The sequence below is a fragment of the Pristis pectinata genome, chromosome 8 (assembly GCF_009764475.1).
Source record: "Pristis pectinata isolate sPriPec2 chromosome 8, sPriPec2.1.pri, whole genome shotgun sequence".
Classification (NCBI taxonomy): Eukaryota; Metazoa; Chordata; class Chondrichthyes; order Rhinopristiformes; family Pristidae; genus Pristis; species Pristis pectinata.
Window position 1 is genome coordinate 83,016,212 of NC_067412.1, and position 18,556 is coordinate 83,034,767.

The 18,556-nt window shown below is 39.6% G+C and overlaps 1 protein-coding gene across 1 annotated transcript in view; it reads left to right on the forward strand.

Moving 5' to 3' along the window:
• LOC127573495 (vascular endothelial growth factor receptor kdr-like) overlaps window positions 1–18,556 on the forward strand; it is a 180,720-nt gene that overhangs the window by 45,211 nt on the left and 116,953 nt on the right. The window contains 4 exon segments of the mRNA XM_052021772.1: window positions 7,363–7,522; window positions 11,061–11,200; window positions 12,347–12,509; window positions 14,649–14,766. Coding sequence (XP_051877732.1) covers window positions 7,363–7,522; window positions 11,061–11,200; window positions 12,347–12,509; window positions 14,649–14,766 — 581 coding nt within the window.

Here is an 18,556-nt window from a genome sequence, read left to right on the forward strand (position 1 = left end):
TAACCTTACAGCAGAACTGTATAGGTCTAATACAACTGGAGAAAGTGAGTAACCTGAAATTGCTGAATTTGATATTGAATCACAAAGGGTGCAAAATAACCAGATGGAAAATGAAGTGTTGTTCCTCAATTGACTTTGCCCTTCAGTTTTTGGAAGTGGAGACAATAGAGAGAATTGGCATTGCAACGGGCTGCCCCCTCAGTAACACAAAAGACACATTTCACCATGTGTTTCGATGTATATGTGACTAATAAATAAATATCTTATCTTACCTTATCAATGCATGGTATGCATTGCAAAATATTACATTCCTTAAGCAGACAAAAGATCAGATTTTAATTAATTTATCACATAAATAAAGAAGTTATTAATACTGATTTATATGGGAGTATAGCAACATTGAAGACTGGAAGGGAGTGTCGGAATTCTCACACCTGGTATACGTATTTGTAAAATAACATGCATCACTTTTATCTGTTATATTGTTCGACCCCATATTGTTCAATTCCTCAGTCTCTCACATAGCCAGTTAGTTTATTCCTGACTTTTCCAGCATTCTTCACCTCCAGGGCCTCCTGAGACATACAGACTGTTCTACATATTCACCATCCTCTGAGAATAGTTGTTTTAATATAAGCAATCTGTTCACTTCCCCTCTTTTGAACTTGAATTCAAGCCTCTTTCTGTTGTGTTTTTGATTATAGAAAACACATTGCTAGTGTTAAAGTAACCTTTAACCCCTAGAATCCTGGGTACGTTCACAAGGTATTCCTTAACCTGCCTTCTCTCAAGTATAACCTCTCTAACTCCTTTCAAAATCTTATTCAAAATATGTATTCAGTTATGTTTCAATATGCCCTCTCCAATGACAAGATCATTCCACAACAATCAGCGACCTCAGTCAAGAGCAGCTCAGTGCCTCGTACAAGAATCAGAGGGCCACCTTTTGCCTGATATGTTAACATGAAACCCTTTTCACCTCTTCATATGGACACAATATGACATCTATTCATGGAAAGATGGACACTTCCCCTCATATCCTGATAAACATTCACTCCTTAACCAACGTTGAAAAAGTCATGAACTACTATTCATAGTATCTTCATGTGGACTCATTTGCTTCTCCATTTTGCCCACAAAATTAAAATGATTCACCTATAAAATGGTCATTGGTAGTACAAGTGTGTTAAGCAGTCAGTTTGTGGCGGGCCAACTAATGTTTGTTCAAGTGCTGTCCACTGGGAAACGAGTTCAAGTTTATTGTTGTCATAGGCATGCATAGATGGTATAAGTGCCATGAAAATTAACCTTTTGCAGCAGCAGCAGCATAGTACAAGATGAGGACAAACATAAGTTAACATAAACTTAACATAAATTGTACATAATTTACACGTGCAAAATAAACATGACGACACTAGAAAATGACATGAGAGAGAAAAAAATATAGTCCAAAGTAATACACAAGGCTTAAGGTGATGTATACTGTTCAACAGGCCTTTTCCAATCAATGTGTTACTTACACTTCACCAAAGTAGAACATGCAAAACAAATCAGGTAAGTCTGAGGATACAGAGACGTCAGAGGAATGTAAATCAGGAATCTAGAGAAAGGTTGAGGATCACAAGGAGGTCATGGCATTGTTGGGTGCAGGGCCAATGGTGAGGTTAGCAACCAGATAAAAGATTGTGATAGGATTAGTAATCGGTGGCACGATGACCGTGTATATGCATGTTACATATATACCAGGCATATATGCCAAAAAATCTTTAACCTGACAGGACATATCGAAAGACCCATTTGTAATACATATGGGATTCTGGACTTCATGAATAGATGTCATTATTGCGTCCATATGTGAAATATACTAGAGCAGGGAGATAATATTGAACCTTTATAAAACACTGGCCAGATGACATCTGGGGAATTGCAACCAATTCTGGTCCCCAGAATTTAGGATGAATGTGAAGATCCTGCAGAGGATGCAGGAGATTTACTGGAACGTTTCCAAGGAAGAGGAATATTTGGCATAAGCTTAGTCTGGAGATGTTCTTCTCAAAGGGAAAATGTCTGAGAGATTTACAAGATCACGTCAGATTTAGATAAGGCACCAAAAGGAAGCCGTTCCCATTGTTTCAAGAACCAGGGGACACAGATTTAAAGTGACAGGATAATGATCCAGGAAAGTGAGAAAAAATTATTTTTATGCAGAAGGTACTTATGATGTGGAATTCACTACCTGTAAATGAGGTGGAAGCAAAGGCAATCAGCATCTGTAAAAAGTGAATTTGATGGGCAATTAACTGAAAATGATGTGTAGATCTACAGGGAAAGAAGAAGGGAATGGGACTGAGGAGCTTGCTCAACAAGAAGCCAGTGATGGACTGAATGGCCTCTTCCCTTGCAGTGATGATTCTATGATTGGTTATTCAGGTTAGGATCTGTCCTTGGGGGATAGGATTGCTGGTTGAGGGTAGGGTGTTGTGGTTTGTTACTGGGGGCTCCCTAGCAGTGGTAGTGGAGTGAGGTCCGGTGTTTATGAGTGCAGCAGGTCTGGTGGTGGTTCAGAGGACATGGGAGGGTCAGATAAGGGTCCTGAGATTGAGGGGAGTTGGGTTGGGATCATTTCAGGGGTTGGATGTGAGGGGATTGGGTAAATACCTGCTTAAAGGAGACCTACTTGAGGTAGTTTTCCAGCAGCAATGTGAAAGTTACAGACTCAGACTCAGTCACAATTTAGTCACAGGTACTTCTGCATGAGTGCCTCACAAACGGTGCTAGCTGCATGTGCAACATGCATGGCCAGTGTTCTTTGTAATCAACGCACAGCCACACAGGACACAGAACACAAATCTTACACTTTGGGCAACTTCCCTGGTTTTCAATTTCATTTGAGTTTTCAATGAACTCTGATCTCTTAGCACACAGGAACATAGCACTGTGCAACCCATTTTCCCAGAGATTATATTTCCTAATATAGATAAGATAAGGTAAGATATTTTTATTAGTCACATGTACATCGAAACACACAGTGAAATGCATCTTTTGCATAGAGTGTTCTGGAGGCAGCCCGCAAGTGTCACCATGCTTCAGGCGCCAACATAGCAACCCCACAACTTTCTGACCCGTACGTCTTTTGGAATGTGGGAGGAAACTGGAGGACCCAGAGGAAACCCACACAGACACGAGGAGAATGTACAAGCTCCTTACAGACAGCGGCGGGAATTGAACCTGGGTCGCTGGCGCTATAATAGCGTTACACTAACCACTATGCTACCGTGAGGGTACCTGAATATTCTGAAGATGCAAGTAGTCCTGAATAAGTTAAAGCTTTCATTATGTTGACTTTTTTTTAACTACTTCTACCAACATGATCATTTGGCAACCCTGGATTACCAGCAGAAATCTCCCTCTTGCAGTCAAATAGTTTAGCTTGTGTATTCAATATTACTTTCCTTCTGCACACATCATTTTGCACTTATCCACATTAAACAGCATTTCCCACTTGTCAACAAATCTCTTATTCCATCATTGTGTATAATAAGAGCCCAAGGATTGGCCCGAAGACAACTTACTTCCATCCTAGCATAGCTCATGCACAACCATACAAAGTTTCTCTCATGCAGTCACTTCAGAAGATCCCCTATTCATTTACTTCCAGATTTTTTGATCAATGTCCTATTTGGAAATATTAAAGCATTGTTAGAATCTGAACATACTAACACAGACTAACCTTCCATAAGCTACCTGCCTCCACAGTTGTCCCTACTAACAACATCAACATCAAGTTCCCCAGTCAGAAGCCACATTGATTCGCCTCATTATTTTTCATTTCTCTATGTAATTAATTATTTGTTCCTTCAAGATGCCGATTACTAAGTATGCCTATATATAATCCCATGGCAGCCTTTATGCCTTTTTTTCCTCATATATTGTTTCAGTATCTTCCTGCAGTGGTCAGGCACCGTTCCATTTCCAATCATTGCTCAATTCCCATGTGAAGTTCCTATGAGCAATTGCATTATATATTCCACTGCAATCCATTGGCGACTTGTCCTATTTTAGCACTCTGTGCAATTCTTCAGGCATTTATTTGTCATTTTTTCCAGTCTTAACATTTCCTTATTTCATCCTGGAAATGTTTTATTTTTATTTAAACACATTTATTTTAATATAACTTGTTTATTACATCCTAAAACTGCTCCAATAGTGTAACAATTCATGGATGTTTAGTACTTCCGTACAGAATTCCAGTTATTAATTTTGAGAGATAATCATTTGGTATCTTTGTATAATTTTAGCCAAAGAACAGTACTGATAACAAACATCTGTGAGGTGAAATACCTCACCGGTGAAGGATATGATGGAATTTATAGATGTACATTTATATCAAAAAAAATCTCATGTATATGTAAAACTCTGTAATTAACTTTTATCCCATCTTGAGTGTATGCTTGTTTATGAATGATAGAGACACTTAGGCTGGTTCCCATGTCCCTGTGTCTGAATGTAACACGGAGACAAGCTGTCTGCATCCTGCTATATAAGAGGAAGCTACAGGAGTAAGTCAGATTGCCATTCACAAACATCCTCCACCAAGCCTTAAGGTTTTACGAACTTTATACACACCCTCTGTTCCAGGAAAATGTATTTGTAATCTGCTTGGCCTTTTTCTTTTGTGTCTATCTCTCAAAGCTATATTGACAAATAATGCTGAGAAACTTTGCCCAACCTTCCAGTCAGCAAAATGGACAAATCCAGTGCATGATTCCCAAGCCTAGAAACATTTTTAGAATAACATAGGACTTCCGTGTGCTACACACAGGAACTTTATCAAAAAAATCATTTGCCATTTGGAATGGGGTAATTCCTGTAAGGCTTGCGAACGTTGTCAAATTGTTTCCAGATCCTTTGCATTATGTGGTTTTCAGACTGGGGTGCCCAGACGTGCAGCTGTGAATGATGATGTACAATACACACTTAAAGCCCACTTCAGAAAAATTCACTTGTACAGGCATGGCCCATGAGTGGTGCAAGTCGCACATGCAGAAGCAGTTCTTCAACAGGACCTGTTGGCCAGATCATTTCTGAGCACCACTAACCACCATTTTCTTAGCCTGTCTCCACATATTCCATAGCAGGGACTATCCAGTGGAATTCCTGAATCAAAATCAGAAGGGTATCCAGGTTTCCTTCAGGCTAAAATAGCACTCTTGATCATTCGCAAATTGGTTTGAAAGGTATAGATTTCCTTTATTTTTGGAGCTGACATGAATTCTGTTCAAACATGATTTGTAACGTCACAAACTTCTGTGTTTCACTGTAATATTTTTCCTCCTTTTTTATGCATTCTGGGGCTGCCGTCTGTGATACTTCTCTTAATTTCTTTTTGAGTAAGCAACAAATGCAGATGATTTATCACTAACTACAAATATTGTTCCCCATTCCTCATGTCCATGAGCTAACAGTGAGCAAAGATGTTCTTTTTGCTAAGTAAAGCAAGCAGGATAAATCAAAGGTATTGAAACTTTGGTTAGAAGGACAATTTAAAAAACTCCTCAGACTTGGGACCAATGGGCAGTTAGTGTCATTATTCTGTCAACTTTCTTTAGGTGATGTTATATCACAAAAAAAAGTTAGTTTTGACATCCAAAATAGTATTCAATCATAGTAGGCTACAAAATGTGCCTTCCTTGACAAAACAAAATAATAAAAATGTTAGACACAATAAATTCAGCATTTTAATGCGACATGTAGTTATCATTTGTAAAGAAGACGACCTTTAATATTTCTTATATATCGATATATTGTCTCTTGCACTTCTTTATACAAAATAATGAGAGTCAAACATTAGTAGTCAATCTAAAGTTGTTCATTTCTTTGCCTTTGCTAGCAGATAATAGCTTCTGACTTTTAATGGATGAGTTTCTATACCTTTGATTTATCTTGCTTGCATTATTTAGCAAAAAGCATGATTTTGCTCACTGTTCAAAAGAATGAGAGGGGATCTCATTGAAACGGACCGGATACTGACAGGCCTGGATAGAGTGGACATAGAGAAGATGTTTCCATTAGTATGAGAGTCTAGGATACAAGGGACGTCCCTTTAAAACTGAGATGAGGGGGAATTTCTTCAACCAGAGGGTGGTGAATCCATGGAATTCATTCCTACAGAGGGCTGTGGAGATCGTCATTGGGTGTGCTCAAGGCAGATTGATAGGTTCTTGATTGGTAAGGGGGTTGAGGGTTACAGGGAGAAGGCAGGAGAATAGGGCTGAGAAAAAGACTTCCTTTTATATTGATATATATTGTCTCTTGCACACTTCATTATACCAAGATGGAGCAGACTCAATGGGCCAAATGGCATTATTCTGTTCCTATATCATATGATCTATGGTTAGCTCATGGGTATGGGAACAACATTTGTAATCAGTGATAAGTATTCTGCGTTTGTTGCTGACCTCAAGAAGAAATGTAAAAGAATCATCAAGGAGGGCAGCCAAAGTGCACAAAAGAGGAGAAATGATATTCCATAGAAACACAGATGTTGGTGTCAGTTATGTGGGTAAGGTTGGTGACCCTGCAAAGTTCATGCCATTAAGTTTTATTCAGAGTAACTAATAACAAGGAATAATAATAATAAGGAATAATAATAATAACTTCATAAGGAATATGATCCAAATCAGAAGGTAGCATTGATGAAAGCAGTCTGCTTAATGCAAGCCGCAAAAACACAAATCGTGTAATCAAGTAGAAAATTAATTAGCTTCAAATGAGGGTGTGGATAAGAATATTTTTTCCATAGAATATTGCATATGTGGAAAGGGCTTTTTTTTATAATTAATTCATAATTGTAATCAAGTTTGTCAGAAACAAATGGAAGGTAAACTGATAAGTATGGACAAAACTAGCACTCTTTAGAACTCTGTCGCAGGTAGTTGTGATAGTGGAATGTTATAAAATGGGACTTAGTGATAGGTATTTGAGAAGTAACTGATCTTGCGTGGTTTTCCATTTTACTTTGAGGACAGAGGCAAAGGTTTAGCACGTGTTTTTCTCAAGCCAAAGGATGTTGTTAGCCCTTACCTTCCATAGCAGATGCTAGTAAATGTCTTCCATGTAATGTGCAATAAAATTGAATATCTTGTGCATCAGTAAGAGTTTGGTACAAAATGCACATTTCGCTATTGGAAGTCAGTTACCTGCCAGTTTTACTTTATCGCCAGCAAAAACATACCCATCACAGCAACAGAGAACTGACAATGTATAAGCATTACATACCTAACACAAATATAGACTGAAAGTCTTAATGTAGCCTTTAAGTTATTGTGCATTGTAATAATGATAGATTTTTGCCTCATACAGAGAGACACTGAATTAAAAACTGATGGAGAAAATACTACGTGGGATCCTAAACAAGGTTTTGTCATTCAAAATCCTGAACGTGTTCGACATGACATGCTGCAGTGCAGGACCATGATTGATAATCAGCTCTTCACATCCCACTACATGATACTTATAGTAGGTGAGAAGTCTTCAGTCTATCTACATTTATTGGGCTATTTTTGACTCCTTGTTGGAAGCCACTGAGAGCAGATAGTATGAGGGAAATTTTGTTATAGATCCAGTTGATTTTATTAGGTTGACACTCAATTGCATGGTGCTGGTTCAGCTACTCGTCTGGGCAGAAAGTGGCAGCTGATTAGTTGGGAGAGGATTGAAAGTCAAAGAGCCCAATGGTAGCTCAAAAGATGGCAGCTATCATTGTCGCTGGTTTGGCAAGAGGTGAACTGGAAGAGTCACACAGCCCAAGCTGCACAAAAGCAAACTATTGATGATGCTAGAAATCTGAAGTAAAAATGGGAAATACTAGAAAGGCAACATATCTGGAGAGAGCAAATGAGGTACTGTTCAAGGTTAAACACACACAAAATGCTGGAGGAACTCAGCAGGTCAGGCAGCATTTATTGGAGAGAAATAAACAGTCGAAGTTTAGGGTCGAGACTCTTCATCAGGACTGGAAAGGAAGAGGGCAGAAGCCAGAATAAGAAGGTTGGGGGAGGGGGAGGAATACACGCAGGCAGGTGATGGGTGAGTCCAGGTGAGATGGGGAAGGTCTGAGGGTGGGGAGGGGGAGATGTAAGAAGCTGGAAGGTGATAGGTAGAAGAGGCAAAGGGCTGAAGAAGAAGGAATCCAGTAGGAGAGGGCAGTGGACCATGGAATAAAGTGAAGTAGGTGGGGAATAGGTAGGCAGGTCATGAGGACAGGGGAAGGGGAAAGAGAAAGGGGGAGGGGGCCACAGGAATAAGGGAAGACAAAGGAAGAAAAAAAGCAAAAAAAAAAGGAAGGGAGGAGAGAGGGGAGGGGCTACCAGAAGTTAGAGAAATCGATGTTGAGGCCATCAGGTTGGAGACTACCAAGGCGAAATATGAGGTGTTGTTCCTTCAATCTACGTCTGGCCTCAACGTGGCAGCAGAGGAACCCCCCACCTGCTTCCCTTTATCCATAGTTCACTGCCCTCTCCAACTGGATTCCTCCTTTAGCCCTTTGCCTCTCCTACCTATCAACGCTCACTTCTCCCCCACCCTCCTACCTTTCCCCTCTCACCTGAACTCACCCATCACCTGCCTGCATGTACTCCTCCGCCCCCCCCAACCTTCTTATTCCAGCTTCTGCCCTCTTCCTTTCCAGTCCCCTTGAAGAGTCTCGACCCGAAACATCGACTGTTTATTTCTCTCCATAGATGCTGCCTGACCTGCTGAGTTCCTCCAGTATTTTGTGTGTGTTGCTCCAGATTCCAGCATCTGCAGAATCTCTTGTGTCTCCATTTTCTGCTCAAGGTTAATGGCATTTCTGGTCACTTAGGGAAGAGTTAAATTATTTTCTTATTAGGTTATCTTATTTTGCTGTATTTGCACAAAGTCCAGTCTTTGAAATCAAATTTGTATTACCAATCACCAAGCGAAAGGGCAAGACCTTATCTCCTTCATTCTTCCTATTCTTCTCTAAGATATAAACTTCCCTTTAACTATTTATCTCACCTTCTAGTATTCTCAAAATTGGGGCTGATCAACCAGTTATTCCTAATTTTAGATAACTTGCTCCTCCTTTCTGTTTGTATCAGGACCAACCATTTGTGCTTGCCATTCCTCTCCTCCTTTTATTTTTTGTTTCATTTGCATATTCTGGCCTGCTCAGTATGTCCAGCGGACCAGACTATACAACTCCACCCAGATTTCACAACATTAGCAACATAGTAGAGGCACTTTGCACCTCTGCTCTCACACCCTCTCCTCTGGGACAGAACAAGGATAGAGCTCCCTTGGCCCTCACCTTTCACCCCATCAGCCTTCGCATTCAACAGATCATTCTCCATAATTATCGCCACCTTCAAAGAGATTCCACTACCAGGCACATCTTCCCCTTTCATCATTTCCCTTCATGACTCCCTGGTTCACTTTTCCATTCCCATCAACCACCCTCCCTCTTACAGTACTTTCTCTTGCAACCACAGGCAATGCAACACTTGTCCTTTCACTCTTCTCTTTCCACCATCCATGGACCCAAACAGTCTCTCCAGGTGAAGCAGTGATTCACTTGCACATCTTCCAATCTAGGGTACTGTATTTAGTGTTCACAATGTGGTCTCTTCTACACTGGAGAAGCCAATCACAGATCGGACAAACGCATCACAGAGAATCTGTGTTCAATCTTCAGGGGTGACCCTGAGCTTTCTGTTGCCTGCCACTTTAACTCCTCATCCCACTGTAGCCTCATTCACTGTCACAGTGAGGCCCAACACAAGCTTGAGGAACAGCACCTCATTTTCCATCTTGGCATGTTGCAGCCTTCTGGAGACAATATTGAATCCTACAACTTCAGGTAGCTTGATTTCTGTCTGTATCAGTCAATCTTTTGTAATATTAGCTCAGCTTGTTCTTTTTTACCCTTCATTGTTTTCCTCTCTCTGGGAGTGGAGGACATGCCCATCCTGACCTGCTGGTCTTGTCCTGCTCTGCATTTCACATCTCCCACATCCTTTTGTCTATGTTCTCCCTCTCTAACTGTTCCCATTCACTCACTGACCAGAACCTTGTCTGCAGCTTATCCCCATGGACACCCCAGTTTTATCCCATCAGAGACATCTCCCTCCCCGACCCTCTCTGCAACTTTACAAGCTTCTTTTGTCTCCTTTTCGGTTCTGACAAGAGTCTCCGACCTGAAGCATTGATTCTGTTTCTCTTCCCATAGAAGTAGCCCGATCTGCTGAGTATTTCCAGTGTTTTCAGTTTTTGTGTTAGACTTCCAGCAACTGCAGTATTTTTTTACTTAAGCAACATATTACACAGACAAATGAGCCTACATATCCAATCAATAGCTATCCATTATTTTGCTCTATTACAAACAGACATTCCATTTGTTATACCCATTCCCCTCCCCCACTTTCACTTCCACTTAAGCCAATGTGTTTTCTCTCTTTCTCAGTTCTGATGAAGAGCCTTCAACCAAAAATGTTAACTGGTTTCTCATTCCACAGATACCGCTTGACCGGCTAAGTTCTCCCAGCATTTCGGTTTTTGTTTCAGGTTCCTGTATCTGCAGTTTTACCAGTTTTACAGCTTTCACCAAAGTAGCTGCAAAATAACTTGAAGAAAAGAAATTCCAATAGGGGACAATCTTTTAGGATTGGGGTGAAACCACAGAGTTCAGGCAGCATGGATGGAACAGTATTTTGCACAGTATGTTAGCACATTCCAATTGAAGCTGCTTCGTTCTGACATTAGCCGGAACACATGGAATAGATTCTCATGCCTCTGAACTAATGTCCCTCCTTTGCTGAATTAAGTCTACTATCTCTACATCAGCATGTTCAACTCAGTTCAAACAGCATTTCAAATGCAACTTAAAAGGTTATTTGCCAACATAACATTGATGAACAATGCCACGTTCCTTCTCGGTCACTGGGGTTCTAAACTCTGAAGGAGGTTCAAATCAACCCCAAGTTCTTGATAACTGTGTTTCTGAGCAGTGCTTGTACTGATATATTTTATTTTGTCATCAGTTGAAGGAACGAAATATGTTCAGCTTAACACGAGTTCACGAATCAGGGTGCTGTCGGGTGCCACACTATCCATCAAATGTCTGGCAAAGATGGGTTGGAATTCCAGACCTGAATTTCATTGGGATTACCCTGCCAAAATGGTGAGTTCAGATTTGTGCCTTTAACCATCTTTACCAGATTAATTAAAGCATTTTATCAATATGAAAGCTTCAAAGTTACTGCCAGCAATAGTTGTAGATGAATACTTTGAACAGTTTCATCTGGTGTTCCTCTGTCCACTACTTAAAGTATAATCTAGTTTTTCATAAACTTGTTAACAACCACATTAAGTTAGCAGAGGAATGCCTTACAAACAGGTGTAACATTCATTCACCAATAAGACCATCAGCAATTTCCAGGTTTAAATTTATAATTCCTTACAATCTGAATCCTTACACCAGACCAAAATTCAATTCGGATCTTTCACATAAAACTCATTGACTAGTAATTACTCTTTGTACTGTACTGGAGAGAGTGAAAACTCTCCCATGGTAATCCATCTCTTCAGTTTATGCACATATTTTTCCTACTTATTCAGAATATGGGCAAACCTGGCAATGCCAGCATTTATTGCCCATTGCTAATGGCCCTTGAGCAGGTCATTGTGAGCCACCTTCATGAACCACTGCAGCCTTTCTCATGATGGAACTTCTGCAGTGCTGTTTGGTGTGGATTTAAACCCAGTAATAACAAAGTACTTCAGCCTTGCCCTTCTTAAGGGTAGTCATGCATTTGTAAGGTGCTGCTGGAGTAGCATAGAGAGTAACTGCATTGCACTTTGTCGACATTTGTGTTGCCATTAAACACTGTGGAGGATGACCTAGGAGTGAAATTAGGAGATTGCTTCAACAAGGATTGTGCTTTGTTCACTTCCACAAATACTATCAGGGATGGGCACAACTGCCACAGGGCATTTGGTGAGGATAAGGTCAATTAAATTTATCCCTCATGTGGTTCATTCACTACCTGCTGCATAACTAGCCAGGCAGCTTGGTCGACGCTGATGCTACCTGGTCACTCTTGGTGGGCGTTGAAGGGGTAAATAAATGACTCGATGTGACGTCATATCTATATAGCCAAGGGCCAACATGATGTGGCAATTTAGAGTTAATGTTGACGCTCTTGTGCTCAAAAGAGTGGCACTGAGTAGGACTTAATGAGTTAATTACATTATTTTAAAAGCAATGTTCGAGGGACAAGAGCTTTTTGTGCAGTGACTGATGATGCATAACTCTATTCATTTGCAGACTGATCGAACTGTTTTAATTAGCAAAGCACGGGTAAGCACAGGAAAAACATATCAGAGCACTCTAACACTGAAGAACATTCAGCCCAGAGACAAAGGAAACTACGTGTGCAAAGTCCATAATAAAAATGTATCAGAAAGCAAGACTAGGGTAATTGTCATTGGTAAGTAATTGTGAATCTTACAATTAAATTTAATTTGTATGTCTTGGAAAGGCATCCACAGTGAATCACAGATTGCAATGAATCAACCCAGATCATAGACGTGTACTCTTTGACATGGCTTGGTGATTGATTGTACAATAATCTAACGAGGAACATAAACCATTTTCTGCTGTCACTCTGCTTTAAAGATGCTGAATCACCTGCAGCTTCTAACAGATTTTTGATAAACTTTTTGCTTCATCAATATGTATTGTTTTCAATTCATTTTGATTTGCTAATCAATAATGGAAAGAAGTTAATACATTACAACAATTTGCCATCATGTAGCACCTTTCACACAGCAAGGTCCTCTCCGGTGTCTCACAGCTAAGCTCAACAGGCAAAGGTTTGACACTGAGCCACTTAAAGAGATATTAGGGTAGACACTAAAACCTGGTCAAAGGAGTATGCAGAGAGTCTGAGAGAAAGGACAAGATATAGAGGGGGAAGAAGTTCATGGAGGGAAGGTTTAGGGCCAAAGCAGCAAAGGACTGGCTGCTAATGGTGGAAAAATTCAGGGATGAGCAAGAGTCCTAATATATTTGAATTGGTTTATTATAAAATAAGGAGCAGAGGGGTTACAGATCATAGAGAGATGGAGGAGTGAGGCCATGGAAGAACTTGAAGGAAGTGAACTTTAAAATCACTGTGATGCCAGCTGGGACTCAGCGTAAGTTGGTGGACCTAGAGGTGATGAAGACATATGAGCTGGTTACAGACAACAGAATTACATAAGTAGAAATAAATATTTTAAATGATGGAGGGCTAAATGGTTGGAAACTCATAACAAAGTTGTGTGATGTTTTGCTGTTAAACAGTCTGGTTCAGCCTCATGCAGATGGCAGGGAAGAGGTTGGAGCCAGGAACCACAGATAGATTTTGAGTCAGAGATCAGAAAATCAATGACCTAAAAATTCCATCGTTTTGCACAGTGCTTTTGTCTGTGATTTGATTGAATTTTGTCAAAAACCCTATTGCACATAACCCTTTTAATTAGATGTGAATTCTCCATGTGTATGACACATATATACACAGAGGCTGCTGGACATACAGAAGAGAAAAAAAAGTGTGTAATATATATATTGATGTCACTTGCGTAAAATGTTATCTGAACAAATAAGGTTCATGTATGCCATGGGCCTAAATAAAGAATAACATCCCTCTCAGGTGGCACATCACCTTTTGTGCCATTCAATCTCTGTTGGTTTCTGCCATATTATTCCCCTTGTTCTCTCCCCTCCTCCCCATTCTCTGCAGGACAGAGACAAGAAAATGAATAATTAGCAAACCATTAACCACATAATTCTTGACTCTAGTACTGACTGCCTGAATCAGGAGGTATTCTATTCTCCAGTGTTTCTAATCCTTAACTTTGTGTGCATTGGACATGGTGTTGCTCATAATACATTCTAGGAATCCATAATAACATAGAACCTCTTAACATTTGAACCACTCAGATGTTCAATGTGCCACCTTGAGTCAAAAGCAGCCTTTGGGATATTGACAAAATCAGAATTCATGGACTGTTTATTTAGGAAAAGAAAAAAGAAATTCCTATCAGAAAATAGAGATCCTGTAATGGTTTATTTCCTGTAGAGAATTACTTAACCTGCACTTAGCAATTCTTCATGAAGCTTTTCACATGATGAATTGGGAATGTAAACCCTGGATTGTAGGTTGTTCCTCAAGCAAGAGACTGTATGAAGAAAACAGCATCAATACAGAACGTAAAGCTGGTTTATCCTGTACACATTACCATGCATACTGACATTAGAAACAAGCCAAGAAAAAGCAGGAACGATTTGGTCAACATTTCAATCCTCACTCTGTTTTTAATGAAATATGTAAATTATAAAAATTCATGAAAACAATAAAATGCAGACTATTTTCAAATTGCTGAAATGCTAAATCTAATCACCTAGAATTTCAATGAGGGTAGTCCAGTTTTCCAGGAAAGTTTTTGGGAGAATACTCTGGAGTAAGCACATTAATTCTGCTCCACAGTGTAGCTGGTTTTACTTGGCACTATGCTTCAACTATTCAACATGATATTGGTCTCACTGGTCTCCTTATAGCTTCCTCTCATTTTTGTTTTTGCAGAAAACCCTTTCATTAAAGCAGAGTTCAAAAAAGAGAACCCTATGCACGTAAAATTTGGTCAAGGATCTGTGAAACTGCCTGTGAAAGTCAACGCATTCCCGCCTCCAGAAGTATCCTGGTAAAGTTCACCATTCTAATTTTTTCCACAAATCCCACTTTTTGATAAATAACAGTTCAAGCATTTGCTTTTTTTTAACTTAACTGATTTTCTTTCAAACTTTCTAAAGGAGAAGACATATTGGTCACCAACAATGCTTTGGTAACTTGTCCCAAATGGTTTTTCTTGATGTATTCTCATGGAGGTTTCTCATGTTAGATCAATCCCATTAATCACCAATTCACCAGCACCTACCTTTCTTTCATGACTATGATCTAAAGAGTAATTCACAAAGATTGCAAGGTTAATTTTAGATGGACGAGTTCACTGGAAGCATCAAATTAATCCTTCAGTAGAAACCTACAATTGCTCCACATTTATTACTCCAGTAACTGCCACTTCCCCCACAATGACCCTATGCTAAAGGTAATTGTGGATTTAAGTGAAAAAGTCCAGAAAAAGTCTTGAAGCAATGTGAACAGGATGTGTTTGTTAAGTGTAGCTGAATTTTTTTCAGATGAAGATTGATAGAACTCCTCCTCAAAAACAATCATTTGCCAAATTCCCCAAATTCTGCAGTCTTTATTTCATGATGCAATGCTCCATGTGAAATCTTATCAAATGCCTTTTAAAAATCTAGATATATTCTATCCTCTGGTTCCCCTTTACCTACCCTGGGATTACATACAAAAGGCATTCTATTAGAGACATAGGAGGCTCCAGATGCAGGCATTCTATTAGATTTGTCAGACGTAATTTTTTTTCATAAAAACCATGTTGACTTTGCTAACTGTATTATGATATTCTAAGTGACCTGTTTACCTAGTCCTAAATAATGAACCCCAGCATTTTCAGATAACTATTGGCATCTAACTGGTTTATCTCTCTTATTTTCATTCTTTAATAGCTGTGTTATGTTTGCTATTTTCAATACGTTGGAACAAATACAGAATCTGGAGAATTTTAAAAGATCATCATTAATGCATTACCTTTGTAACCCTATGACATGTCTGTTAGGCCATGCCATAGGGTTACAAAGGTAATGCATCGATGAATTTAAGTTCATCAGAACATTCTGACATTAATCAGATGCTCTGTTCCCCATTACTTCTGGTATATTTACCATATGTTTGTTTGATATCTACAACATTTCCTTTACCCTCGTAATTATTTCACCTTCCTGTGCCTCTAAGGTAATAAAAACAGAAAATTCTACAATATTTAGCAGGTCATTGCAACATCAGCAGAGAGAGAAACAGAGTTAGCATTGCAGGTTAATATAATTTGAACCATTTTCCATTTGCAATCTTGCTCCATGTCTCGGATTCTGAGATTTTCTTTGTTCGTGGTCAAAATTCATCAAAATCAGCTCTATGCCCAACAAAGAAATGCCATTCATTTAAAAAAAGACCTTTTAGTGACCTAACAACCAGCTCAAAAAATTAATGACCTATCAAATTTCAAACCAGGAGGGTAGTATTCCAATATAAGTGAAAAAAGTTCTCCCAAACCTCTCATCATCTCAGTTTATAGAAAAATTACCGCCCAGAAACTTTGCTGCCTTTCCAAGACCAGTCATTTTCATGCAACTGATTAGCATGCCTTTAGAAGCACAAATGAACTCCTCAGCACATGACTTTTAACCACATTACCAATCACAGTCAGAATCACGCATTGCAGATCACTTTTCAAGAAAGGAAGAGAGCATACAGTCATCGTATGAGGGTGCTTTGCAGATTCGTGAATGTTGCATGTAATTTAGCAGTTAGTATTTTCTTATGTAGAGTGAAGCATTACCGAGAAGCTCTCCATCTAGTCTTCTAAGCCTGAGAACTCTTGACACTCACTCAAACTAAAGTAACCTGAAACTGCAAACCTGGACACCAGACTGAGATTCAAGCAAACCCTGTGACTGAAGCTATCAAGACACTTCATAGCATTTCTGTCATCCATATAGTAATAACCAAGGCATTTTCCACTCTCCTCCTAGAAGTGTTGGCTTTTGACTGGCTCAATTTCTCCAGTGTCCAGAAACTGCTGTCTCAACATCACACAAGCAGCTTATTTCAAACTGAGTTCCAACATTGATTGTCAACTGAATATTTGACTGTGGAAATCACTGCAGTTGAGCCCAGGCATGCCTTCCCGAACATTCACACTCGGGGGCATTCCATCAGAGATCACTAGAAACCAATTAGGAACGGAGTCCTAGCTAATTTTCCATTCCCTTTGACAGTGGAGAAAGTAGACCCTGTAAACAAGAGAGCAGAAAGCATCATTTCCCCCAAAAAGGGTAAGAATTTGAGGTACAATTCACTTAAAGTAGATTTCTGCCAAGTACAATTTTATGATTCAATGATAAGTTCTATACCTTTATGTAAGGAAATTCCAATTTGAAATCAGTCTCTTAACTCTAAGCAGACTCCTGGGATTAAGCATAATGCGTAATAAAGCAGTACCAGTTAATTTCTGAGAAGTTCCTTTAAGGAATTAGTCACCATTTACAGCTATCATTACTCAATCCATTTAGTCATGCTGTCATTCATGTAATAAAGAACGGTCAATTTCAAAAAGTTTCAAAATATATTTAACTTATTTTCCACACAAAGTCAAATGCCAGTATTATATAATAACGTGACAATAATAAACCATTTTGCCAATTTATTTACCAACAAACAATCTGCTGAAGGAACTCAGCGGGTCATGCAGCATCTGTGAGAGGAAAGGAATTGTCAACTTTTCAGGTCGAAACTCGCCACTGTTAAATATTGCTGGAAATTACATGTCAGCTTAATTTAGTTATTCCAGACTTACTCAGAATGATTAAAACAGCCAACCTAAACATTGTCACATGTTCATTTGTAGGAGCTTGTTTTGCTCAAATTGCTGTTCCCCTGCATTATGTTGGTGACTATACTTCAAAAAGTATGTCATTTGCTGTCAAGCACTTTGGGATGTGTTGAAAGGGATTTGAAAGTCTTAGAAATTTACCCTTGTCAGCATTGCTAAATGTGCCACATTGCTGATGGATCATTAACTTTCATATATCCCATCGGAAAACCATTAGTGTATCACGCTGACTGAAAGTACAGCACTCCCTCAGTGTTGAAAATAAAAAAAAACACAGATGCTGGAATTCTGAAATAAAACCAGAAATTGCTGGAAATACTCAGCAGGTCAGCTGCATCTGCAGGAAGAGAAACAGAGTCAATGTCTCAGACCAAAGACCCCCCCCCCCCACCCCAGAACTGGGAAGGAGACCAAAGAAACTTGTTAAGCTGCGGGGAGAGGGGTGTCTCTGATAGGATGAAACTGGAGTGACCATAGATATAAACTGTAAACAAGGTTATTTGGTCAATGAGTGAATGGGAGCAGTTAGAGAGAACACAAAAGAAGATGCAAAAGTCTGAAGGAGTTGTGAAATGCCGAGTAAGAAGGGATGCCCAGCAGGCTGGGCTGGGCTTATCCTCCACTCCCAGAGGGGGGAAAAAAAGAGAAAAAACGAAACAACAAGCAAGCTGAGCCAGTATCACAGATGGATGACTGATTCAGACAGAAATCAAGTCCAGAAGGCTGCAAGGTTCCCAGATAGAAGGTGAGGTGTTGTTTCTCAAGCTTGTGTTGGGTCTCATTGTGACAGTACAACACTCCTTCTCAGGAGATTGGCTAGTTACTAACATCCATTACAAGCCTATCAACTCCCACAGCTATATTCATTCCACCCTGCCCACCTGTAAGCATCCTATTCCATTCTCCCTGTTACTCCATCTCCATTCTATTTGCTCCGATGATGAGACTTTCCATATGGGTG